Source organism: Hippocampus guttulatus, chromosome 11 (genome assembly GCF_054856545.1).
Source record: "Hippocampus guttulatus isolate MCC_2025c chromosome 11, RoL_Hgut_1.0, whole genome shotgun sequence".
NCBI classification, from domain to species: Eukaryota; Metazoa; Chordata; class Actinopteri; order Syngnathiformes; family Syngnathidae; genus Hippocampus; species Hippocampus guttulatus.
In genome coordinates, this window is record NC_141271.1 from 16,391,087 (window position 1) to 16,418,012 (window position 26,926).

The 26,926-nt window shown below is 43.5% G+C and overlaps 2 protein-coding genes across 4 annotated transcripts in view; one reads left to right on the top strand and one right to left on the bottom strand.

Annotated features, from left to right (window-relative positions):
* LOC147198348 (E3 ubiquitin-protein ligase SH3RF3-like) overlaps positions 1-1,821 on the bottom strand; it is a 63,958-nt gene extending 62,137 nt beyond the window's left edge. The window contains exon 1 of the mRNA XM_086123523.1: positions 1,426-1,821. Within this exon, the coding sequence (XP_085979649.1) occupies positions 1,426-1,821 (396 nt within the window). The remainder of the gene's footprint in view (positions 1-1,425) is intronic.
* A 157-nt stretch (positions 1,822-1,978) lies between these two features.
* The window catches only part of edar (ectodysplasin A receptor), a 32,168-nt gene continuing 7,220 nt past the window's right edge, over positions 1,979-26,926 (top strand). The window contains exons 1-10 of one of the 3 annotated variants that reach the window (XM_086123526.1): positions 1,979-4,941; positions 5,044-5,082; positions 5,958-6,058; positions 17,759-17,824; positions 19,441-19,560; positions 22,805-22,986; positions 23,844-23,929; positions 25,531-25,608; positions 25,687-25,812; positions 25,903-25,974. In XM_086123526.1, the coding sequence (XP_085979652.1) occupies positions 17,774-17,824; positions 19,441-19,560; positions 22,805-22,986; positions 23,844-23,929; positions 25,531-25,608; positions 25,687-25,812; positions 25,903-25,974 (715 nt within the window). In that variant the 5' untranslated portion in view covers positions 1,979-4,941; positions 5,044-5,082; positions 5,958-6,058; positions 17,759-17,773. Of the gene's footprint in view, positions 5,083-5,835; positions 6,059-17,758; positions 17,825-19,440; positions 19,561-22,804; positions 22,987-23,843; positions 23,930-25,530; positions 25,609-25,686; positions 25,813-25,902; positions 25,975-26,926 lie in introns of those variants that run through there. The other 2 variants (XM_086123524.1, XM_086123525.1) reach the window with 2 other exon arrangements.

The following is a 26,926-nucleotide window of genomic DNA, read 5'->3' on the forward strand; positions in this document are numbered from 1 at the left end:
TTTATAGGTGTTAGAAACACGAACGTGTGCGACAGTATATACAGCACATGTCAATTACAAAAACGTGTATTTGAAGAAAGACGGATTTTTACCCCGAATCCGTTTACGATCATCTTTGAATCGGTTGGCCTCGACATCTGGCATGATTTTGTTCCCACCACGGATGATGGTCGAAATGGTTGACTTTGCCAATTCGTAGTCTGACCTGAACTTCGTCTGGGTAGGACTCCCTTTCGAAAGTGAGAAACGATTTCAGCATTCACACACAGCGGATTTTGCTTCCGTTGACCACACATGAGGACGGCGCCGTGCCTCCGGAAGTACAACAAAGTACGAGTCGATCAGTATGGAAGCAACGGAGGGGAATCCCGGCTGTACATTTTGTTCATAAGCCAGGTCTCGGTGGCAGTTAGCTTCCCACTGTTCCTTGTAATGACGTCCTTTTCCCTATTTTAAATCCGGTCGTGATTATAAAGTTTACGTTCTAAAGATGTTCGTTGCAATTAAAAATTGGCAAATGGAAAATGAATTTCAGTAAATATTCTCTAGTGCGGACTCGTGTTTACGCTGTCCAATCTGTCCTGATAACAGAAATTCCACATTTGGGAAATATCATTTAAGCTCCCGCGGCATTACGCCTCCATCCGGGTTACGGCTAGTGGAATTTCCGCTTACGTAAATTCCGGTAGCATGTAATATCGTAGTCATAATGTTAATGCATAGATTTTTATTACGGGTGAAGGATATTCCTTTTCATAGGATTCCGCGGATGGGAATATTTACTGTACTTTGAAATGTGAACGCTATAGCGGTGAAAACGTAGACGAGGTACGTTAAAAAGAGGTTCGACTGTATATGGAATATCGAACACCTCGCACTTTCTCGGACACACGTGATTTAACTATAACTGCTCTGCGTTATGTTGTAAAACAATGCCTTGGATACATTGCAGACATCCACTGGATTTGGTCACCCACTGTGGCCATGAAAGTGAATTTTAAAAGGAGCATAAAGCACAGATTGACACTCCAAAGTCCATCTATGTCAAAGTGAGATCAAAGATACAGCGTGACAACAAAATCTCCTGCTGCTTGTATGTAACAGAGCGTCGTGTTGCCAGGTAAGTTTGCGATGCATCACCATCATCGCACAATCTGTGATGCAAGATGTGAGCACGCACTTCTTTTTAAAAAAAAAAAAAGCACAGCAATCAACTCATCCTCGGTTTGTAGCGACAAACAGACGTAATCAGGACATCTTGAAAGAATATTTGCACGCTGCGTCTGATGTTTGCCAGTGATGCACTGCAGCTGCAGCGACAGTGACATCGTTCTTGTCAGATCAGAATGGAAACAAGTACCAAGGAAGTGTGAGATGCGATGAATTGGAAAAGTGCAAAGGAAAAAAGTGAGGAGAGAAGCTAACCTTAACAGGAGAGCTCCGGGTAGCGACGGGCAGCTCTCTGGCGGCGCTGCCCGGGGGAGACGCCGATATCCCGGCTGCACAGCCCTGCAGCGAGCCCCCGGCCACGGGCTGCCTGCCCGCGCCGCCTCGCTGAGGCCGCTGTTTAATACCGTCCAGGAGGCGAACGAGCAGGATGTTCGCCGGGAGGTCGTCCACTCCGCAGTCCACCAGGATGCGACACTCCGGGCAACGCAGCTCGTTCCGGGAACTGACGATGTTCTCCAGGCAGCGGCGGCAGAAGGTGTGCTGACACGGCAGCACCTTGGCCGTGGTGTCCAGGCGCTCCAGGCACACCGAGCACTCCAAGAGATCCAGCAACGACGAAGACTCGTCCATGTCGGCGGAGAGGGTGATCATTTGGGCTTCAGGCTCCGTGGAGACGCGGCGTCGGCGGCGGCGGCGGCTGCTGGTTCTCGCGGCGGAGGAACGGACCGCGAGCACGGAACATTCTGGGAGGCGAGCAGACGGGAAGCGGTCGAGGGACGCCCCGCGCGCGTCGTCGTGCACTTTCCTCCCCCGGGTCGTCTCCAGTGTGTCTGTGTGCCTCCCCTCGCCGTGTGTCCGCCCCCCCCCCCTCACCCCTACCCCTCGTGTCCGGGTGTGAGCGATCGCGTCTCCCACGGCTGCGCTGGAGGCGCTGAGGTCACGCTCCCATCGCCATCCTCACCCTCGTCATCATCATCATCACTTATCGCGATCGCGGCGCGTGCGCACAGCCGAATTGATGAAGAACGTCGAGACGAGACAAGTTGTCAATCAACACGGGCTCGAGGACTAAAACGCGGGACGAGTGAAGTCATCGCAACAATAAGGCATCATATGGGTGCGCGAGGGCAAAAAAAAAAGTAGCTCACCTATTTCAATATGGGCAAAAGGGGCAAGAACGATTTAAAACCCCTAAAGGTAGTCCGTGTCTGTATCACAAAGGGCGTCATGACCACATTAGATTACAATCTAATCTAACAGTAGCCTGTACAAAAACACATTTTTTCGTGTGTTTCTCATTGTGGGTTGACTTCACGGTTCTGTAAATCTGCGCAATGTTTTGAGCATTTTACCTGCCTTTAATACAGATCCTTCGTTGGATTTTATTCGTATCAAATATCACGTTTTGGCCTGTAAGAGTTGACCACACTTATGTGCGCTCCTTCAAATGTCCGCATCTTATCTACCTGCGCAGAGGAGCAACTCCCTAACTTGTTTTCTCCTCAAAAAACAACAACAATAAATTGGCTTTTATTGCCACCTAGCGGTAAAATATCAAATTTGTTATGTTTATTCCAAAAGGTCTGATGACCGTAGCGAGTGATAAACAAGTATCATCGTGGAATATTGGAACGTTCAAGAACGATTTCGATTAATTAAAGAAAATGAACAGATATTGACAGAAGTGCCACAAAGGGGGATAAAATCAGTGACAGTTCTGAAGGCTCATCAGGGGGGTAATAAATCATTTATATTTTTTTTAAGTAATATTTTATGGGGTCCCAATTCCCTGGCACGCCTTGATATTGCCTACATTGTAATCCACTCTTTGGTGTGTGTGTGTGTGTGTGTGTGTGTGTGTGTGTTGCTAAAAATCCTGTCCTCTGTTAACACAATATTGGCAGCCACATGTAGTTGTCAGCTGTGAACGTCGGCCTACGTTGCCTGTCCACCAGTCCAGGCCTGCTCCACTCTTGCAATCTTCCAGCGCCGGAGGGATCAGCAGTGCATGTGCTCGTCCTTGTGTGTCAGTTTGCGACTTTTTGCACGGTGAAGGTCAACGGGGCTAATTGCCTCCCACGGTGCAAAGCTCAGGGTAGAGAGCTGATGTAAAAGTTGACGGGTGAATATGTGTGCCAGGTAGAAGATGTCAAGGTAAAATTATACGACACAAAAGCAACGCGCCTTCACGAAAGCAAACTACGAACGGCTGCCGAAACACACTTGTTAAAATGTTTGGGAAAATGTGTGGAATTGACGAGAGAGGGAAAAAAGAATATTGGAAAAGGCAGCAAAGAATGTCCTTGGAGTAAACAGGATTTGTTTGCAGATCCGATCAATGACATCGCGGATCGATCCGAAAATGATGACATAACAACCCATCGCAGAGTTTTCACAACATGGCAAATAACTGAGCCAACCAATTAGATCTGTGTAAAGTTGACCTCTGACCCAATTGAAAGAAATATATATATTTTCATCTGGTGAAGTGGAAATAACCAGCTGAGATAACGTTGTTCAACTTTTTTCCCCACTTTGTTTCACCGTTCCAATAAACAAGCGCCATGAAAAATCCAGATCACTATTTCTTGCGCCGCATCACTTACGGAAGTGACGCAAATGCAACCCCCACCTGACTCAATCGTTATTTGCAATCTCTTCTTTTCTCATACTCCCAATAAGCATCACGAAAACAATCGACTGTGCTTCTATGTCAAATATGATTTACACGGAAAGCCAGCCACATGCGCGTCGCATCACCGTTCCCCTCATCAACCAACGGACTCGGTCAGCTCATGCAAAAGTAGGTTAGCTGACGCGGCCGTCACCATGGAAACCATGTCTTTCTTCCTTGTTTACGGAGCACTTTGTGAACGTGCGAGAACGAGGGAGGCCAGCGGGTGCTAAAATGTCAAAGAGAGTCAAGATAAGTTTTATGGATGTCTTTATTTATTTTTAATTCTGATTGAAAGATGAGAATGTTTGACCGTGGATACGAGTAGTATGGATAAATGGAGGGAAGGATGGGTAACACGTTCTGCCTTGGGTTCCTTATTTTGATGACCTCACCACATTGGCTTCCAAGTTTGTTAAGATGATAAAAATTCAACATGAGCTCCACTGTGACACAATTCCGCTCAACTTGAAAGGCGCTTATAAATAAAATCTATTATTATTATTATTATTATACAACACCGGCATGGAGTTCAGAACATTTGGCACGCTTCCTTTATTCCATTAGTTATTCGTTTTTTTAATTTCTTGTTTTCCAAATGGTCGATTGAGGAATTTTAGTCAAACCTTCCATCCTTCATTTATTTATATGTGGCATTTTCATCAATCTATGGCTTCATCGTTGTTTATTCTGTCTGACTGCATGTTAAAATGCCCAATAAACATTGCTTATCTCATCACATTTAATCGTTTTATGTGGCGCTGTGGCTTATTTATCTCTGACACCATCCATCATACGGAATACAGACTTGTGGCGGTGTACATTTGATGTTTTCGTTGTATCGCATTACACTTCAAGTTGATCATTTCCTCATCCTGTATTTAACCTCTCATCTCATTTTATCATTTTATCTCATCTCTTCCCCTCTCCTCCTCTTTTCCCCCCTATCTGAAGGCCCCCCGGCGCAACAATAATGACAAGTTTTGCAGATTTAGTCAGACGGGGATGTCGACTGAAAGAGGAATAGAGCAGGTGGAGGAAGAAGAAGTGGATGACCACCAACGAGTGAAGATGAGAAGCAAGGAGACAAGAATATGGTCAGAGAGAGAGAAACACAAGGAGAACGGAGAGCGTCAAGTAATTACAGGTCTCCCTTTAGTTTTCAAAGCAACTCTTTTATATCTTTCTTCCTGTGGCAGAGAAGCGGCGGAGAGGAAGGAAGGGAGATCAAGACCAAGGTTCGGTCCTTTTCACGCAACAAATGGTCTACACCACACGCAGAGGCACGCAAGGCTAATTCATAGTTGAGTTTCTTTACACTGAGTCTTTATTTCACACGGCAAAGAACGTCAAGCGAGAGCCAGTAATGCTCTATTTATATTGTTAATGTATTTGTGTGTATATTAAACAGCCGCGGTGACTTATTTGGTATGTGACACTAATTTGACTTCGAATTAGCATCTGTAGTCGGAACAAAGTCCGGGTCTACGGAAAGCCATTTGGTCAGTTTTACTATCCATGTCCTGGTATGTGAGGTAAAGACACTATTCGGGGTAATTTCGTGGTACCAGTAGGGTGAAGGAGGCTAATGGTTGCGCCTAATAGTGGTACCAAGTTCAACAAAATCATTTACGAATAATGTTTTTGTCGACTAGTAGGCCAAAAGTGGCATTAAAAGTGGAACATTACTTGACTGTCGTTCTATAGTGTAATATCGTTGTTCTACTCATGGGCATGATTATGTTATGACAAAGAGCACAGTAGTACATTGACCTTAAGATGGAAATCAACGATATTGAAAACATGCTTCAAAGATTTCCAAACTTGTCGTCGTTATTCCTGCTACCTATTTACGGCCACTAGAGGGCACAGTCGAGTCAGGACCTGGAGCCACGTACATTCCATGCCAGGAGTTTACCTGCTCTTCTCTGTCTCAGGGCGGAGAACCCAACCCCCCCCCCCCCCACCTCCCCCATTAAGGAGGAGCCTGCAGACACGCTCAACATGCACACTAAAAAGTGGACGCAGAGACTCACGTTTAGCTGCTTGGAGTGAGACTTTCACAGTCAGGAAGTCCAGTAGTGATGCTAATCACAGGTTGATCCTGCACAAGGTGGACCAGGACTGACAGCTGAACCAACAGTGCAACATCTTTGGAGAGAGCAGACCGTTGTGGCCCCCACCACCCGCACTTACCTCTGGAGAAGACTGCAGGTAAGACCTCTGAGCAGCGGTGGAATGCCGGTACATATTTCTGCAAGACTTTGGGAAATTCCTAAGCAGGCTTCATTGTTGCTTAGTTTACATTTTACGTTTGAGGATGACAAGGATTGTGGGATTGCAAATAAATCCCTGTCACGTTTGTCTGTTTAGTTCTGATTCGTGAAACCTTCCTTCAATAAAGTCACATGGTGTGTATTTGACTGGACGGTGCCGGGCTAGCCAAACACATGTAATGCAGATGTAAAGTTTGGCTGCCAAGTGCATAACATTGCAGAGAGGTTGCTTTATTTGCATGCATGAAAGGAACATCCCTAAAGAAACGGCGTTGTTATGCATCCAAGCTGCATGTTGGTGCAAAGCTTTCAGCCCCAAGTTACAAAAACATTAGTTGGCTTCATCATAGCCTTGATCATCCGTTATGCTCTGCTAACAAGGCCGCCTTTATGTTGTCCTGAGTGGCCTCGCTATCAACTTATTTCAATAGCACTTAATTAGTAACACCATCCCACGGGAGAGTGCTCGTGGACGCCAAAGTACTTTTGGGGCTATGTGTGCGGTTGTGAGCGGGCACACCTTCCGCCTGTCTGCATAATTGTTTTCATGGTGCCGCCTGACTGTCCCGGGGGCCCTCAGGGAAAGTCCTGCCCGCAGACAGGCAGCTCGGCCCCGGTGGGGACAAGCCGGGTCCTGCCGAGCTTCTGATGTCTGCTGGCTGACTTTGAACTGCAGCTGCTGAAGGTGGAAATCTATCTGTCTCATCCACACACACAAACACACATTTCGCCATTGCCCCTCCCATTGCTCGCAAGCCCCCCAAGCGGCCTCTGTTGCCATCAAGTCTTTCATGTTCACAGGTAGAAAGGCTAAAAGAGGAAGGCACAGGAGGACGGAGATGTAATCTTCAAAAGCTGCAAATATGACTTTTGAGGATTAAAGGGGTACTGGCATTGAAAAAAAAAAACCCAGCATGAAGTTTTCATCCTCATCACTCTTGACTGAATTGAATACATGCCCCGTTTGGCCATTCACCACCTTGTTACTTTACACCAAATCCATATCCTAACACCGTTTAGTGGATCCGTGTGTTTCCCTGTTAAAGTCGGGAGGTGATTTATGTTGAACTGTCAGAGCTGATTCTCCTCCAAAACGCACGCCTAACCACAGTGAAAATTGTCGAGCTCCAGAGGCCCATTTGTTCATTCATCACACCCCCGAAACAGAATTCAATGAAGTACATTCATCAGCATTATACGCGGAAGTAACTTGAATTCCGCTCATTTGTTTTTAATTCAAGACAACTGTTTGCTTTTTCAATGCCAGCGCTACGGGTACTACAACTCATCCCATACGCTCCATTGATATGCAGAATACGCTCGATTATTTTAAGTCACGTCTGACAGAAGATGGTTCTCATTCATCCGTTCAGTCAGTTGCAGGGCAGCTATTGCAAAATCTATTGTTGAATTTACTCCGTTGTATTTTGTCAAGTGGTTGCACTGAATAAAATCATCTGCATCCAGATATTTTTTTTTTTGAAATTATATGTATAGTCTACTTCAAAAAATGTATCCTGATTGAGATGATTTTATTCAACACATTTTTTTTTCAGTGCACACTCACATCTACGGGCAATTTGGAATCAAGCACGGACAGAAAAAGAAAATATGATACAGCTTCGAACCCTGGCCCTGACTGTGATGCAGAAGTGCTAGCCAGCAGTACTGTTTTTTTTAAATTTAAATAGTCTGCCGTTAGTTCAATCATCTATTCACGCATCCCATATTCATTTTCTCTTTCTTCCACGATACCACCAGCTTGCTCAATACAACATGGCTACAACACAAAATTAACATCATCAAGATGTTTTTTTTCTTTTTTTTAAACTCTTAGATGAGAAAAGTATTCTAAGGATGAAAAAGGAAAGTCAGCGTTTGTGACTGAACGGTTCAAAGTTCCACCGTTCCATGAATAATTAATGTAAGCTTTTGTTAAATTGTCAATTATTATCATTTTATGTTGGAACATTACAGTATTGTCTTTGATGTTAAAGTTACCTAGATTATATTCTCTTTAATCATTTCTGAAACATGTTTATTTTGAGAGCGTCTGATTGGCTGAAGAAAACAGGAAGTCTTTTAGTAGCCGGAAGAAGAAGTTATGTTCTCGAACGTGCTGCGGTGCCGACGTCCTTTCAATGAAACTGCATTCAAAGGATTCCATCTCTCCTTTTGCCGTTCGTAAAGTAGAGCTATCCACTAAAAACAACGAATCCCTCAACTGACATGAAGATGACATCACGCCACTTCATCAGGGGGGTTATTTCTCTTGGGATTCATTTGCGAGTGCGTTTGCTATTCATGTTCTTGTCAATTGAAAAAAAAAAAGACTATCTGATTCAAATGATGCGGCAACACTGCTGTCCTGCATTGCGTTTGTTCACACTGTCCACTTTTCATGCCATCACGCAAATAAATAAAAAGCAGACAGTTGCCGCATGAGGGGGGGGGACAACAACAAACAGTGACAGTATGCAGAAGATCCTGAGTCACCAGTTTATTGGTGCAAGGCGAGCGCGCTTCGAGTGGGTTAACCGCAGCTGTGGAGCCTCAAGCGTCGCGTGATTTATTGAGGGCAATTGGCGAGTGTGAAGTCACCAGTGAGAGCCATGTTGCTTTACTCATCTGATTCCTATGTTGTCTTGCAAGTTCGGTGATGGCATTTAAAAAAAAAAATCATGGACTCCTTTTGTCTCAGGAGAACAAGCAGCATTAGATGAGAAGGAGTAGGCAAACTGTTGGCACGAGTCTTTTTGTTAACTTGAAAAAAAAAAAGGATGCTGGAATAGCTCGTCGGTGGCTTGAGTTTGGAGGAATTCTCTGACCCCCTCGTGACTTCGCATCCATCATGCCATCCATCATCTATCAGATTGACTTAACCACAGGCAACACTCCCGCAGTGCTCATATTTGTTCAAGAAACATGTTTACTCTTGACTCGAAGGTCATTCATGACTAAAGGCAGGTATTCTTGTCAGCGCCTCACCATAAATCCACCCACTCGCTTCTGAGGTCAGATCTGCAAGGAAGTGTGCCTCATGCATTCTTAAATGATGGTCTGATTTTATTTAATTTTTTTTTCCTAGACAGAGGGCAAAAATGTTTTCGTTGCAGGACGGTCCAATAAGGAATACAAATACCGTTCAGGCTGCAGATTAAGCTTTCCACTTAACGGCTCTGACAAAATAAACACAGACAAGAAGGAGACATTGTGGGCCGGTCAATCTAACGAGAAGCAAACAAGGTATCGGGAAGAAGAGTCGATGAAAGACATCACCAGCAGGCAAACCATCAAAGAGAACAGACTTTTGACTCTGTGTGTGCGTGCGTGTGTGTGTGTGTGTGTGTGTGTGTGTGTGTGCCTGCCTTCTTTTTATGTAAGTTTGTTTTTACGCCGCTCCCGAGTGGGAAGCTGGCACTTAGTCTGTAATTAAGCCAATCAAAAAGATGAAGAGACAGACGAGGAAATGCATACACAGATGCAAATATAACAGAGAAGAGATTGGGTCAGTTACTCAGAGATAAAAAAAAATTGTACCGGTACTCAAGTAAGAGTACTGCGACTTGAGAATACAGTAATATGGCTCGAGTAAATGTAAATGGAAGTCCTCCGAACAATTAGCTGAGCATCTTTTACTTTATCATTACTTACATCGGGGCCCACGCATCAAACAGAAGAAAATAATCAAATGGGAATGTGAAAATTCCGATATTGCCCAACAATATCACAGAGACTAAAACAATAAAAAGTGGAATCCTTATAAAATAACATAGGTCAAATTCCGTCACCAGAAATGGTCTAAAATGAACTTTTTTTTTGTTAACATTTGTGAAACAGCCCAAGTTCCAAGTGGCGTTCTTGAAGGCTGAAAGGTGGACATTTTTAGATAGACCCAGATACCGCGCATGACTTAGCTCTTTTTCTTTTTTTTTAAAATTTTAAATGACAGAGTAAAAGCAACATCAGAATCAGAATCATCTTTATTGGCCAAGTATGTAGAACACACAAGGAATTTGTCTCCGGTATAACACGCTGCATTAGTATCATCGTAAACAACAAATCATTGAACCATTTTAGAGTAACCAGTAGCAGTATTTGTAGTACAAGAAGAGTGACTACGTCAGTGACTGTTTAAGGAGTTAATGGCTAGAGGGAAGAAGCTGTTTAAGTGTCTACTGGATTTGGTGCGCAGGGATCTGTAGCGTCTGCCTGAGGGGAGTAGCTGGAAAAGGTGGTGGGCAGGGTGCGGGGGATCCAGGAGGATTTTCCGTGCCCTTGTCTTGATTCTTGCAGTGTGCAAGATCCTCAACATTCCGTCGTAACAACTCAAGTATCAGTAAAAAAATATGCTGCATTAAAACGATTCTGACAATTACAATCTTCCACATGTGTGTCCCAGTTAGGTATGTCAAAAACACATCTGTGAATTGATTTTTTGTTGTATCATCGTAATTAAAGTAAAGACCGAGTGCCTCATTTTTATTCATTTTTTTCCCCAATATGAGCTGTGCTTAATGTGAGCGTCAAGAAAATGGCCCGAAGGAAAAAAAATTGCTTCAGCAAACAAATCAGAGATCAATCAGCATCCGGAATTGACGTTCCACTGTGTTTAAACTGACCTCGAACCTTTGAGCTATCCCAAATTGGGCAGCATGTTAACTTCGAAACATGATTTTTCAGTGGCATCTGGGTAAAGTGATATTTTCCAAGGAAATGAGGTCCAGCTGTTGTTTGACGTTTGCTTCTGCTCGCAAAGCTGCAAATCACTTAACGCGTGTGTTTATTTTCACGTCCGGCTGATGCGATGATGTCGCTAATGAGTTGCGTTCATCTTTGCCTTCATTTAGCTCCTGACAACTTTGATGGCTGCTCTGTTCATTGTCCGTGGAGAAAAGTGAAAGAAAGCACTTACAACTGCAATTTGTTTGTCACCAAACCAGAATGCCGGAGAAAAAAATGAATACAAGCACATTATATGTTTCATGCCCGTGTTTGTGAGCAGTTCTCGTGGCTGCAGCCGTTGTGAAGGCTCTGTATAAATGAAGCCGTATTGTATTCTCTTTAGCGTAGGACCATCTAGTGGATGCATAGCGCAGCCGCTATTGTAGCTTCTATTCTATGCGCCTTATAATGCGGTGCGCCCTAAGGCCATTCGTTGAAGACGCACCTTATAATCCGCCGCGCCTTATACAGTGGTACCTCTACTTACGAACGTCTCTTCATACGAAATTTTCAAGTGATGAAACGTCTCAACAGGAAAATATTGCCCCTTGTTATGAAAGAAATTTCAAGATACGAAAATACAGTATGGGCTGCTAGTCACAGCTCCGAGGTTCCTGAACGCAACACACTTATAGCTGCTCTGCCATTGGCTATTACCGAGCATCATCCTGGCATCCCATTGCCTAAGAGGGACCTCCACTGTCTGTGTCTGTGTGTGTGTGTAGATAGGCAGGTATCGATGCAGCGTCCTCGTCATTCGCCCATGAGGTGTTACGATTTTTTATTTTTTTGTTTTATTTTATTTTTACGTAAATTCGAATCACTCAGTTGGGCGATCGCTCACTATGCTGATGTTTGCCTTGGACATTTTTGAAGGATTGTTAAAAGCCGACAAAAGCAAACTTCCTTGGATCTGTTCTTGACAAAACGCCAGGCAAAAACCACTTCTGAGAGAGAACATGAACTAAAGAGGGCAAAAAACGATGAGGTCGCAGTTAAAAGTGAAATGAGCATCATTTTTATTCTTTACTCTATTCTTTGTTTTTTTTTACATTATGCACAACTCTCATTGTGCAATTTTAACATCTATTTGTTACATATTTTGATGCATTTTTTATGCTTTAGGAAACATTTATGTCTGAATTTGGGGGGGGGGGGGGGGGGGCTTGGAACGAATTAGGGCATTTACATGGAAAATGCGTCTCTACTTACAAAATTTCAGAGTTAAGAAAATTCTTCCAGAACCAATTAATTTCATAAGTAGAGGTACCACTGTAGTGCAGAAAATCCGATTGCAAAAGTAAAAGCAGTCTGCGTTTGAGTGACAGGTGGACCGCCGTCCCTCTAGTTAACTCTCTCTTAGCTGCTTCACTATCCGCCAGACAAAATGCCAGCAGCTCATTCCTCATTGGCGATTAGCAAGGAGTGTCCCTCACTTTCCATCACTTTGATGTGAAACGGCCAAATAATAATAATCACACGCATCCCGTGTTGTTGCTGAAGGCCAGATGCTTCGTAGCATGGGTAATTGTGTTTATAGAATGTTATTCAACTGACTTCCTGATTTTTGTTTTTTATTTGATTGTCATTCACCAGTTAAGTATGAACGAAAGTTCATTCAAGTAAATTGTTATGAAAAGTACGGAAACCGAGTGGAATACATTGGATGCTATATTCTGCTGTCTCGCATCTCAGCTCTCTAAATGTACAGTGGATCTATCCGGTTGATTTATTCTCCGCTGTTAAACCTGCGCACAAGATTGACTGACGTTAATTCGTGCACATGCTGCACAGATGTGAGGGCACAGTGACGAGGAAAAGTTGGATGATTTGTGTTTTGAAGAAGAAAAAAAAATGATGTCTGGAAATGATTGACAATAGATGGAGAAGGACATCGAATCAAATAAGAAGTCGCAATAACATTTTATTCTTCTGTCAGGATGGAGAGCTTGATTTACAGCATGTGCTCGTGACTTCGCTGCAAAACAACCCAAAAACAAAACATATAAAACATAATGAAACTTGATGGGTTGAGTCATGGCCTCAGAAACGAACTTAATTGTCTGTTTTCTGGCAGCAGAACTCGGTGGTGGATATGGAGAACTGATTGATGTTGGGAGCGGAACTTTTGAAGGACGAAGTGACCCGCGGGTTTCCCATCTTACCTAATTTGATGATAATCACAACCAAGACTCGCTGTGATGAGCATTTAAAGAACTAAAGTCATGTAAGGCTACGTCGTGGCTGCACGATGGAAAGAAATGAGAGCTGCAAAAAAATGACAAAAGAAAACAATCTCAATGGGAGACGGGTGGACCAAATTCATTTTCCATATGCTGTTAATTGAGTTGTCACAGGAAATCAGTAGATCAAAAAATAACGATGATCGGATTTTTTTTTTAATTGGCCCTTTGTTCTCTTGCTCGAGCCGTCCATGTGTAGATGGTTTCCTTCCTTGCATAACTTGCACGCCGATACCCAAATAGCCTAAAGAGCCTTCAACCTAAATCTTGCTTTTGTTTTAAGACACATTTCAATAAATCCAATCCCTTAACTCAGCAAGGCAGAGCTCTTTTTCATCCAATAAATAGTTACAATAACAAAAGCAGACCTTTTAAACCACAATTTTTGGCCTGGCGAGATAACGGGGGGTATTTCTGCTATTGATTTGGTTTCATGGTATTGTGGCCATCATCTCAGAGAGACGAAATCCAGATATATCCAATATGGGCCACGTTTAATACGAGCAAGTTTTCACATGTGCGATCCTTTCGCAGAGTAACGAACCAAACAAGCAACCATGCCGATCACAACAATATCTTTTTCCCCCGGCACTTTCGGACCCTTCCCCGAAATACTTTGCCACCCAACCTCGTGCTTAAAACGGACGTATTTAGCTTCACCTTTCGTGACGCTTCAATCTGGCGGCGGCCACGAGATTCCGCCAAGACGACCTGTTAATGGCACACCTAAAAACAGAGGAGTTATTTAGAGAAGATTATGCGGTTGTTAGAAGATGAATAACCTCGGGGCTTGACTTTCATCCCGGACCTGCCTCGACACACAGAGAGAAGGTTTGCAGGGGATGAAGTGAGGGTTGAAAGAAGTAGTAAGGCTTGTCAAAAGACAAAGAGCCTTCAAATACTCTCTGACTGAATATGTGTGTGTGTTCGAGTGTGTGCGCGTGCGCATGTGTGTGTGCGCATGTGTGTGTGCGCGTGCGCATGTGTGTGTGCGCACGTGTGTGTGCGCGTGGATGAGTGTCTGTTAACTCCGTAATGATTTGCCTTGAGGGGCTTCATATACATTTGGCAGTTCTTCGTTTCCTGCTATCCAGCCTTTTATCTCATCAGCAACTTGCGCGCGCGCACACACACACACACTAAGACTCGCACACGCTCACGCATGCACATGCAAACCGGTTGTGGCCTGACCACAAGGACTGTCCTCAAAGACCAACTGATGTGATATATATTGTCTGCATGTGTGTGTGTGTGTGTGTGTGTGTGTGTGTGTGTGTGTGTGTGTGTGCATGCGTGCGTGTGTGTAGTCAGTGACTAAACAAGAACAAACCCAGCGGCTAAGGAGGATTAGCCATCATTGAGGTTAAGAATGTTTTTCACCCAAAAAGAGTGAAATCCGAGGATTGAAACCACACAGAAAGATGCTGAATAGCAACACATACTCCATTTATTTTATTTTTTGTAATCACGCAAAAAAAAAAAAGGAAAAATATATTTGACGCCGCCAGGCAACATGAGGTGCATTTTGAGTTCAGCTGATGTAGTTGACAGTGTAACTGGAGAAGAAAGCCACAAGACGGAAACACCACGGACAAAGTCGACAGTCTTCGGGTAGACTCTCGTTTGTTTTTTTTCCTTTGCGTCATTTGTTTGGTCTCTTGTGAACAAGATGGACAAAATCGATCATCAGATATCTCCAAATGAATGTGACTGTGTGTTGAGTGAAAACTAAGCGTTTTGTGAAAAATAAAAACAGAATATAAAAGAATGTGGAAAGAGAAACATATTTCCCTCCTGCCCAATTATTCATGGAAATCATTCAATATTCACTATTTTCCGAAGAATTTTTCAATGGGTGTCAATGACACTCCGACTTCTGCTATTTCTGGGCTGGCCCGGTCGCTATCCCCCGCCAACGCTCGGGGTCGACGGTATGCATTTCAGAAATCTGGGTTTCTTTGAATATCAGAATGTTAGCTGACTCTCATCTTGCTAACCGCTATTTAGCATTGAGGCTAATGTTACGTCATGTCACTTTTGGTTTAGCTCAAATAAGACAAGCTGTCGACTCTTGCGAGTCATTAGGTGAAACAGTTTCAGTTTTATTTCCGTTTGTCTTCTTCGACAGTGAGAGATGTTTGAATCGTGTGGTGGGAACAGTTGTTTATGATGCCCAGGTGTTGGGCATCATAAACAACCGCCACTGCACCCAAAGTTTCTCTTTCCTGTCACCTTTTGTATCCCCCGCCAATGCTCAGGGTCGGCGGTATACATTTCATTAATCAAGTGTTCTTTGAATATCAGAATGTTAGCTGACTCCCATCTTGCTAACCGCTATCTAGCCTTGAGGCTAATGTTATGCCAAGTCCCTTTTAAGTGACGAGGCTAAATAGAGGAAACTAATTCATGACAATGAACAGGAGTCGGTCTGCTGTCTTTCCGTTCCAAGTGGGCACAACAAACAATGAAATCGATTCAGTCATTGTTCAAAACTCGCGCGGCATTGTTTGCTGCATTTCAGGCAAAATGTCCTATTTCAGCTGATTGAAGAGAGATTCTCCCAAAAAACATTGCTGTGGATTATGTTCGTGTGGAAGAATATGTCAGCCCCCCAACCTTGAGAGGTTGATTGAACACTGTAAATACTTTTCCAGTGGCAGAGCAAAACATTGCCCCCCTATCCAATTGTTTCATGTATCAAACCAAGAGACAAAAAGCTTGCCTCTTCCACAGCGGGATCCTTCACTCGTGTTGCGCGAGTGTGAACGGCTAAATTTGAAGCATGATCATTAAGCGTCGAGAGCATTGTTACAGAAGTAACAGCGCTCCAATAATGCAGTCCACTGACTCTTACTGTCATGAAGGCGCCACTTTGCTGGCTACCGCGCATATGTGCAACATGTGGCTTGTCAGGCGGGCTCCGCCATTCAAACTTTTGTTAATTTTGACCTTGACAAGCAGGCCTTTGTCGACGCGCGCCCTCTTCTTGCATCTCACACACTGAGTGGATGTGATGGAATCCGTGCGTAATCCGAAGGAATTAAGATATTTCAAATGACAAAATATGTCTTCATTTTGTTTTCGGTTATAACAGCGCAGAAATGTGTTTCAGAGCCGGAATCACAGCAATGCTTGTGCTTGTTTGTAGGATACAGTTCCGCTCCACTTTTTGCAGTCTTTGGCTTTATGTTCCTAATTATAATTTTGCAACAAAGGGGGGAAGTGACTGTCAGCTCGCCAGGGAAAAGCATGTTTGGAAAATGATGAAAAATACACAGGAAGCTTTGAAAAATGTGGAAAGTCAAAACAGAATGTGATTTATTTACAACCCGTGAAATCAACTTTTCGGGCCGGTGTCGACCTCACAGTGCAGAGGTACCGAGTTCAATTCCAGCTCCACCTTCTTGTGTGGAGTTTGCATGTTCTCCCCGGCCTGTGTGGGTTTTCTCCGGGTACTCCGGTTTCCTCCCGCATTCCAAAAACATGCATGGCAGGCAGATTGAACACTCTAAATTGTCCCGAGATGTGAGTGTGAGCGCGGATGGTTGTTCGTCTGTGTGTGCCCTGCGATTGACTGGCAACCGGTTCAGGGTGTCCCCTGCCTACTGCCTGATGACGGCTGGGGTAGGCTCCAGCACCCCCCGAGACACTTGTGAGGATAAGCGGATCGGAAAATAGATGAATGGATGGAAATCAACATTTTGATCAACGTGATTTCCAATGCACGTTGCCTTGGCTTTTACGTTTGCAAGTTGCTCCACCAAACCACCAAAGAGAAATAAAAAACGGCCCTCAACTGATCGAAGATAAGCGCACAAAGACGTGGGATCACCTTTTGATCTTTTTATGACTTTTATACATTGCTGTGAGTACAATATTGTCATTCACCGTGGTAATTGTATTCTCAGGGCCTTGAATCAATCACAAGTGGACTGTTCTGGTTCTCTTTTGCCTCTCGTGTGAGTCAGTTTCAACAGTTCATGCGATTAGGCTAGAACAGGACAGCTCTTGCACGGGTCTTGAGGTGGGAAGCCGAGTATTTCTCCTTTTATGCTAGAGGCGAAACCCAACAATGCTTTGATACTTTATACAGACTTTGCATGTGATGTTGTCATGATGTGGCTTTTTTTTATTTTATTTTTTTACTTCATGTGATTATCACTTAACAATGTTCTTATATGAAAGCCGTGTTGCTTTTCTCAAGTTCAAAGGGGGACAAATTATAATATTTGGTTGAAATTATATAATTGACACTACATGTAAAAAAGCAGAAGGATTACTCCGATTAAAACATACCCACAGTTTCCTTTTCTTTTCGTTTTGCAACGGAATGAATCCAGGCCAGTTATTGTTTGTGGCCACCATGTTTGAAAAAAGAAAAGAGAGAAAAAAAAGATTTGGAGCAGAGGTTAGCCAACAGTGACGCGTGCCTGCAGATATGAGCCTACAGATCGCTACGAGCTGTTTTGCTACTATCATTACATGTTTATTGGCAATGAGTGATAGTTGTGCTTCAGTGAACTCATCTGGGCCACACACTATGCATCACAGCTAGCAGGACTGCTCACACTCACCCACGTTGCTGCAAAGGGAGAAGGAAGTCTGAATGTTTGCATTTCTATATTTACGATATCTGAGGGAGCATTTTTTTTTTGTCCAATGTCTTCCAGGAAGTGAGCGCAAACATGCCACAGAGGAGAGGAACGCCAAAATCCATCTTTGTGTCCTCAATTTTAGTAAGTTCTCTGCATTTTTTTGGGCTTCCTATCTTGTATGTCTACTCATTGTTTTCGATATAGACGGCTTGGCTTGTCTTTGCCGCACTCACTCGCATCTTTCTGTTTCTTTGAAACAAAGCTGAATCTAGTCGGAGCATGCATCAGAGAGAGTACGGGTTGAATTTGGAAGCACTTGTGAAAATGGGGGCACATATTTTAAATAGATACGATGGATGATAAAGCCCCCTGCACACCAAGCCATGTAGCTAAACGCGACCGAAGTGAACCAATTCAAAAAAATATATAATAATATAGTTGGTTGGCGACTCTTCGCCACAGACTAAACCGTCGTCGGCAACCCCATACGGCTCTTTAGCGCCGCCCTAGCGGCTCCCTGTTCATCTTAACGGCCGTTATGGCTGTTGCTCATTACAGTATAGCATGTGTGTGCGGTAACGGGTGGATCGCGGAAGGTTGGTCGAAAAGAAGATCTTCGGCCCAAAAATGTTAGGCACCCCTGCTCTTCAGATGCGCTGCAGGGGGAAAAAACTTTTAATCATGAAGGCTCATTGTGTATTTGTAGCCAACTTAGTCATTTTGATAGTAGACTCACATACAGCATATGTTGCCTTCATTATCAGACTTAGATAAGGCTTTTCATTTTTTGCGGCTCCAGACATATTTGGGGGTTGTTTTTTTGGGGGGTCCAATGTGGCTCTTGTAACATTTTGGGTTGTCGACCCCAGCTCTAAACCGATTGAGCACATCAACACGCAAGCCGCAACAGAAACACAGCCAGACTCCAATATGCTGTCCTGTATTCTTTATTACTGAATAATAAAAACATGTCCGGTTTCATTGGTCAAATGTGTTCCTTCCCCAAAACTCTCAGAAGTGTGCGAAGAGCCATAAAAAAAAACAAAAAACAACCCTCAATCAATCCATTCACAATTATTCACATTTGCTTTTTTTTGGAGCAAAACCACAGTTACATTTCACAAAATATCATAGTTTGCCTTTTCATACTTCTGTTGTAACCAAATGAAATCATTTTGGAGACAAAGGAAGGCCAACAAATGGGTTGGATTAGCAAAAGAGTCTGTGTGACGCCAAGTTAAATACAAATCATTTGCATGTGCTTCACATCTTGTAAGGGGATAAAGCTGGATGAAGGTCACCAAAAGTTGTTGTAGTTTTTATTTTCACAAGTTTTGGGCTTTACTGGGCTCACCTACGACCGCGAGTACTGTATCATATCTCGTGCCATAACGTGTGGATTTTTGTGTTGGCAAGACAATTGCTCATTATTGACTCAGTATGATGCATTGCAATTCCACAACACTGCAAAATAAAGAATTTGTTAAATTAATCGAGCTAGCATTTATACATGCAGAATATTTGATCTACCGGATCTCTTGATTTGGACCTCCCTGGTTCGTGCGGGCATACGTGTTGTCTTTGAATGCTTTAAATACCATTGCAATTTGCCCCATTGTGCAATTTGAAGTCAAGGTTCTTTCAGCCATAACTATGTTTGCATTTGTACAGTACGTGTCTGTCATACACTCAACAACTTCCATCCTAGCCCTGCTACCCAAACGTCCTTCAGTAATAATGTCTTTGTGTCTCTGTAGGTGTGTTGTATGCTCGCCAGTGCGGAGTGTTCCAGCTGTGGAGAGTATGAGTTCCTAAACCAGACCAGTAACAGCTGCCAGGCATGCCCTCAGTGCCAGCCAGGACAGGAGCCACACACGGTGAGATACAGCTAGTGTGTCAACTCATGTGTCACATGCCATCTGGCTTAGTTCATAGTTAAAAGGGTCTTTCAATTCGATACGCACATTTTTTTTTTTTTTTGGTCCCATTCAAGTCCTGCAAAACATTCATGTCATCTCCCAAATGACAATGTCTTGGAACAAATGTGTGTATTGCTACACTTGGACCACCCAATGTGTCCGTTTGTCACGTTTGCAGCATCGTGCTCAGTGAAAAGTGCCTTAATTCAAAATGAACAGTTCCTCTCCGGTTAATCGCTTTCACTGACGTTGATGTGAGGGTATGTGTCAAGGTGAGTGACGCATGGTAGTCAAGTCTGTCAGTCGACAAAGGCTAAAGAAAAGAAAACGCTTTGTTGCGCGCCTCGTAGGTGGGGCCTTCTTGAGATGCAAATACTCCATATGGATCAATCAAGAACGACAGATTGAAAAGGAAGCTAGCAGTAGAGTTGTGGAGTTTTAAATTTTTAAATTTTTTATTTTTATGTATTGATCATGAGCTTGCAAAAACACGGATTGTACCACAATTACTAAAATCTTAAGAGCACTGGCAAACTGAATCAAAACTTCAGTCACAATATTGGCTGCTCTTGCGTAATGTAAATCCATCCAAGATACCACTGGTGTCAACCTCAAGGCCCGGAGGCCAGATCTGGCCCCGCCACATATTATGTGGCCCGCGAAAGCAATTCAAGCGTGTCAGCTTCCACGATACTTGCTGAAGTCTGACTCAAATTGTCATATATGATGTAATAATTCCAATGTTTGAACAATACATTCTTCTTGATGATGTCAAAACGAGTTATCCATCTATTTGTTGTTCGCTGTGTATGTAATATGTGGAGGTGGTTAAATATTGATAGGGTTTCACAAAATTCACAATTCATCACGACCCTCCAAGGGAAACGGTAACTACAATGTGACCCGCGACAAAAACGAGTTTGACACCCCTGCAATATACAGTCAGAGCGGCTTCAGAGATGAAATCATTCTGGTTTGGGTTGTTTTTTGTCGAACTGTGCTCAGGGTGTTTCCTTAGAATGGTTATACCAATTTAAAAAAAAATTTAGTTGAAAAACTATTTGATGGCTATTTATAGTGCTGTCAAGAGATGAAAAAAGGTGAGATTAATTCATTATGATCTGTCATTAATTGATCTAATTAATCTATATTTTAATCTCATCTAAAAATTGCTGAGAAAACCCCTATTTTCATTTTAAATTCATTACATTATTGAGCATTGAGGCAGATCAAAAGATTCACATCGCAATAAAGCGGTATTGTAAAGTATTTTATTGTTTTTAAACAGACTTGAACAGATGCAGTCTAAGGCATTTACCTTCTGCTGTATTTGAGACTACTGTAATCCCAAATCCTACCTAGAACCTTTAGTTTCGACCACCAGGGGGATTATCACTGTTTTGTTTTTGTAAATATCCAAATAATTACAATGAGGTTATTACAATAAAAATATATACGGATGATGGACCCGTGACCAGACTACCCAGACTATCGTCAAAACCAGCTCCAATTCATCCCCAACCACAACGAGGCCAGTACGTCGTCGTGTCCGCCAGCGTCTCATTAGTATGAGCGACCGAACGAAAAACCTGACGTTTTCAAAGACCGGTATGAACTCGCCCAGTCGGCTCTCTGAAGATTAAAGACCGTGAGCAGACAACAACATCCTTCCTTTTGAAGCCAAATTAATTACACCACGATCAACTTCCTTCCCCCGTTTAGCGCCTTGATCCAATAAACGCGCTGTTCTCACTGTACTCATTCCTTGCCGCCTCAACGAGCACCCCCGCGCTGATCCCGATCATCGCCGAGATTAATGGAGTCAGTTTCGAGCCGAAGACAGCGGGATTAGGAAGAAGCAATCAGTCAAGCGAGGCCGCTGCACTTTTCGCCCCGCCCGTCTGATCCCCCGCCGCGCCGCTCATTCAAGCGCCGGCTGTCGAGTGTTGTGTTCAATCACGGCCTAACCACGGGACGCATCGTCACACTGACTTCAGAGAGCATCTGCACACGCGCACGCACGCATGCACACATCACAGGAAGATGAAGACATTCAAGCCCCTCTCTTTCCAAGACATCAAATTGGGTATACCACCATAATCCCGTTGCGGTATATCCAATATAAGAGTAATAATGGAAGACTGAGACAAAAAATAAATAAAACAGAAAATGACTCTTCCTAATGAGATGATATGACACGGACACAAACTGGCGTTGAAGAGAAAATTGAGTGGGATGCAAGAAGAGTGATCCAAAGCGCATCGTAAATCCAAGTGACAATACCCCGTCGAGGACCCCGACGCTCTTTTATGAATGAGCCGTGAGGGTCAAATCCATTGAGGGAGCTTCACGAGTTTCCTCCCTTCTTGTCGCTGCACGTTTGAGACATGACAGATAAAAGAAATGGTACAATTGTACCTCGACTTCCAAGCGCACCAACTTAACACGATGGCGCCCGAGAAATATTTCTTTTCATATATTAACCCAGTGGTTCTTAACCTTTTTAGAGGTATAAGGTAAGATAAGAAACCTTTATTCGTCTCACAATGGAGAAATTCCCAATTCACTCCAGCAAAGTTATGAAAGGAAGAAGTAGAAGAACAAAATAGGAGCTGCTGTAAAGGCAGCCACTCTCGCGGTGCCCAAAAAAACCCCCCAACCAGTTAATATGCCCATTCACGGAACCCTTCATGGGTGAAAAATAAATATATACTGTATTTGTTTTACAAATTCGAGATATTAAAATAACACATTTATTAAAAACTGAAAAAATTAAACATTTCAAGAGATAAGTATACTTTTTTTTTTTTTTTAAACGACGTACTATCACGACAGTCACACGTTGGCTACTAAGCGAATGAAATTTCCCACCGCACTGATTGGACAAGCAATGTCATGTGATCATCTGCATAACTAATTAACATGTTGAGTCGCGTGTGTCTTACCCTCCATGGCAGAGGCTCCGTCGAACCCCTGAGACCGACTCACCGAACCCCTGGGGTTCGATCGCACCCAGGTTAAGAACCACTGTAATAAAAGACAATTAACCCGCCCCCAAAAAAAAAATACGAGTATGCCTAACGTAGTGAAATGTGTTCATCAATGTACCTGTATGCTAGCAGGGACATAACTGTGTGTGTGTGTGTGTGTGTGTGTGTGTGTGTGTGTGTGTGTGTGTGTGTGTGTGTCCGATGTATTGCAGCCCTGTGGCTACGGGGTGAAGGATGAAGACTTTTCCTGCGTGCCGTGTCCACATGGGAAGTACTCCAAAGGCAAATATGAGATCTGCAGACGACACAAAGACTGCGACGCCCTCTACAAAGCCACCGTGCGCATGGTGGGAACGCCGGACAGCGATGCGGAGTGCGGCCCTTGCTTACCAGGGTAAAGCCGCGCACACTGGTGCACAAACACAACAAGATAACGTGAGCGCGGCGTTTTTTTTTTTTTTTTTTTTTTTTGCAGGGCCAAAGTAAAAAAAGAAAAACGAAATAAAATGAGTACGCGAACGCAACGGAAAGACAAAAACAAGATTTAAGAAATGCTTCTTGAAAATTTGAATTATCTGCATTGTTCTCGCTCGACCATTTAAGTCATTCTCTCTCCTCATGTCACCCTGGACCGTGTTATTACACCATGTTCCATCTTTGAAATATTTCCTATAATTTTGGAGTTGAAAACCAGAAAATAAGCTTATTATATTGTCGTTTCCCCCATTGTGCAGCAGTTCATGAAAAGCTTTTGTCAAATTCTAGAGTTGGAGAGACCACCGTAGGGCTGAAATAGCAACGAGCTCCGTCTGGCTTTGTTTTTGGGATTTATGACGAGAACTCCCACGATGTGGTCCAAACTGAACAAATGGGATTTTTTTTTTTTAATCTGAATGGTTGCAGGTAGCATGACAGAACATTCCCATTCAGAGATATAACGAAACCAAAGATGAATGGTTGAATAATATCAGGCATTCACAGACTCCTTGTCGTCTCCTTATCTTCAGTCTCAACTCAGACCTGTAGCGAGCCATATTCTCGTGCCTACAGGCTAAATTTCATCATCTGTCAGGTCTTTGTTTTTCCTGTACGGTGTGGCAGACTGTACTCCACTTTTGTCTCCCCCCCAAAAAAATTCCACAGTGCACCTTTACGGTACCTTCTTCTGAAGAGATCGTCTTTCAAAGCCGATTATACGTTTTGACTATTGTCTCTGTGACAGTGATGATCTTGTTTTTGCTTTTCATGCAGGTATTACATGCTGGAGAACAGACCCCGAAACCTTTACGGGATGGTTTGTCACTCCTGCCAGAACGCGCCGCCCAACACCAAAGAATGTAATCACAAAAATATCTCTCTCTCTCTCCTTCTTCTCCGTAGTTCAACTCGATCGACGCCCCACTTGTATGATCTCCTCAATCTCCTTGACGCCGCATACAAAAGTCACTAAGTCAAAAAATGTTCAAACACTGCTGTAGATTTTCACACCATGTCCTGGAAGTGCATCAAAGAATTGATTATTCCCCCCCCCCCACACACACACACCTAAAACAGGCACGTACTCGCTTTGTAATTTGCGAGTTAGCGCCATGTCTGTGTGCGTCGGAGCAATTAAAACGTCAGGGAGTTTAAGAAAAGATGATTGGCGTGTTAGCACTTGTGTTGCACCTTTGGTCGACATTTTTGTGTCATGTCAATCGTAGATGATGGATTATGGCTGCGTCCTATTCAACTCAGTCAGGGCCACAACTTGTTTTGTTTTGTTTTTTCTTTTGTGTAACATTAGTTTTCTGTCAAGAACAAATTTCTCTCTCTCTCTCTCTCTCTCTCTCTCTCTCTCTCTCTCTCTCTCTCTCTCTTCACACAACACACGCACACATACATATAAGGTAAATTAAACATGATTTAGCCTCTCTCCCTTTTACTGGAGCCGATTAGACTCCTCACCTGCACAGTGCCAGTAATTATTATTGTTTATGTATATATTTATTTTTTATATACAGTACTTAAAATATCTCGCCGGGCATCCATGGCAATCACGGCCTGCGACGTATGCCTATTGCCTTTCTCTCATGACTCACAATCATCTCAGTTTGTCTATGGCAGCCTGAAACGAGGCTGCCGTGGGCACCGGGAAAAGAGTGGAAAGGCGTGTAAGCGGCAATCTCGGATAACAGATAATCCTTACTGTGTGTGTGTGCGTGAGTGCGTGTGTGTGTGTGTTCCGTTAGCAATAGAATCAGAATCGCCTTTATTGTCATTGTATTGCATACAATGAAATATGGGTGCCACTCCTTAGTGCATATCGTAAAAAAATAAAATAACGGTTGAATAAAAACAAAAACACACAACAACAGTAGCAGTAGTGGTAATATGGAACTGAGGCGTCGCTGCTGGGCCATAAGAGACAAAACCAGAAGACTTTAAAAAGAGTTCAATTTTATAATCTTATCCAGGGAGTGTAAACACATGCTGGAAGATGTTTGGAGCCACGGACACATAAACATATATATGTGTGTGTGTATGTGTGTGTGTGTGTTGCATGCCCGTGTGTAAGATCAGAGTAATTGTGGTCACATGCCAAAAGAGGCCTTTGCATTGCTTGGAAAAACCGTGATGAAATATTAGCTAATCAATGAGCTACTAATCAGTTGACTTTGAAAAATAAGAGAAAGGAATAACTGGTGGCAGACACCGGAATCCCTCCGCCAAGGCAAAACATTCCTTCTATCAGAACTAAGAGGTCCCAGAAGCTTGCCTTCAACACTTACGGTCAAATGTGCCTGAAATCTGCCGTTTGGATTTTTATTCTCGTTCCGTTGAGAAATGAGGGCAGATGGTTGGGGGAGGGGCGGGGGGGGGATTTGAATCGAGGAGAATTTCTAGCAATCACACAATGAGTACCTAAGGAATATCTTTGTTTGTCTTTGCTTCACAGGTATGCAGACCAGCGGGCCAGTCCAAAAACCTCAGTTTGATCCAGGCAGCACCACCGTGTTCCCTCATCTTCAGAAAGGTACACACAAAACACGCAAGTGACAGAATACATGCATAGAAAAAATAAAAAGCACGAACGAACCACATTCTGTCTCAGATCCAACAGGTCAAGGTCACCTAGCGACGGCTCTCATTATCGCCATGTCAACCATTTTCGTCATGGCCATCGCCATTGTCCTGATCATTATGTTTTACATTCTGAAGGCCAAACCGAGCGGCCAGGGTGAGTGCAACAAAAACCCGGGCAACGGGCATGTGGGGTATCACCCACGTCGCCTACGTGCTAAGTGACACGCTTACTATCCGTTTGCAGCGTGCTGCCATGGACAAGTGAAATCGGTCGAAGCTCAGACCAACAAACAAGAGGACAAGAAAGACGGCCCTGGTAAGATTCGATTCATTTCGCCGATATTTTTAGGGATTAGAAATTGGCAATATAAACCAAATAACAGGTTAGGTTTCCGTAAACTTCACCCACAACCCGTGAAAAAGGAATCGCTTATAAAATGCGGAACAGATGCAGTTTCATTTGAATCCAACTAAACTGAAAATCATACGTTTGTGTAATGACAGTGCGAGCAGCATCCTGATTGCAGTCAGCCAGACTATAATTTGAATTTCCGTTTTTGCTTTCGCGACGGTAAGTGAGATTCGCACCGTTCTGCAAAAAAAACAAGAAAGCCTGCGCAATCTGACGCGGGTAATGATTGTTTATTCTAGCTTGTGTTTTTATAACCTACAACCGAATTATATTTCACAACAAATGAAGTATGGAACATGCAGCTGTCAGCTCATGTTTAAAACCACAAATTATGAATTGATTATTCTTGGACAGGGTGGTCCGGTGGACCAGCGGTTAGCGCGTCGACCTCACAGTGCAGAAGTACCGGGTTCGATTCCAACTCCGGCCTCCCTGTGTGGAGTTTGCCTGTTCTCTCCGTGCCTGCGTGGGTTTTCTCCGGGTACTCCGCTTTCCTCCCACGTTCCAAAAACATGCATGGCAGCCTGATTGAACACTCCAAATTGTCCCGAGGTGTGAGTGTGAGCGCGAATGGTCGTTCGTTGATGTGTGCCCTGCGATTGGCTGGCAACCGGTTCAGGGTGTGCCCCGCCTACTGCCCGAAGACGGCTGGGATAGGCTCCAGCACCTCTCGCGACCCTTTTAAGGATCAAGCGGATCGGAAAATGGAAGGATGGATAGATTATTCTTGGACAGTAGCATCATTATAGTCCCTTCAAAATTCAAACCCACTTTCATTGGGAGGGGAAAAAAGCTTCAAAAACAATATGAAGCTTCAGAGTTTCAAAACCAGTCACATTTGATGCTTTTCAATGAC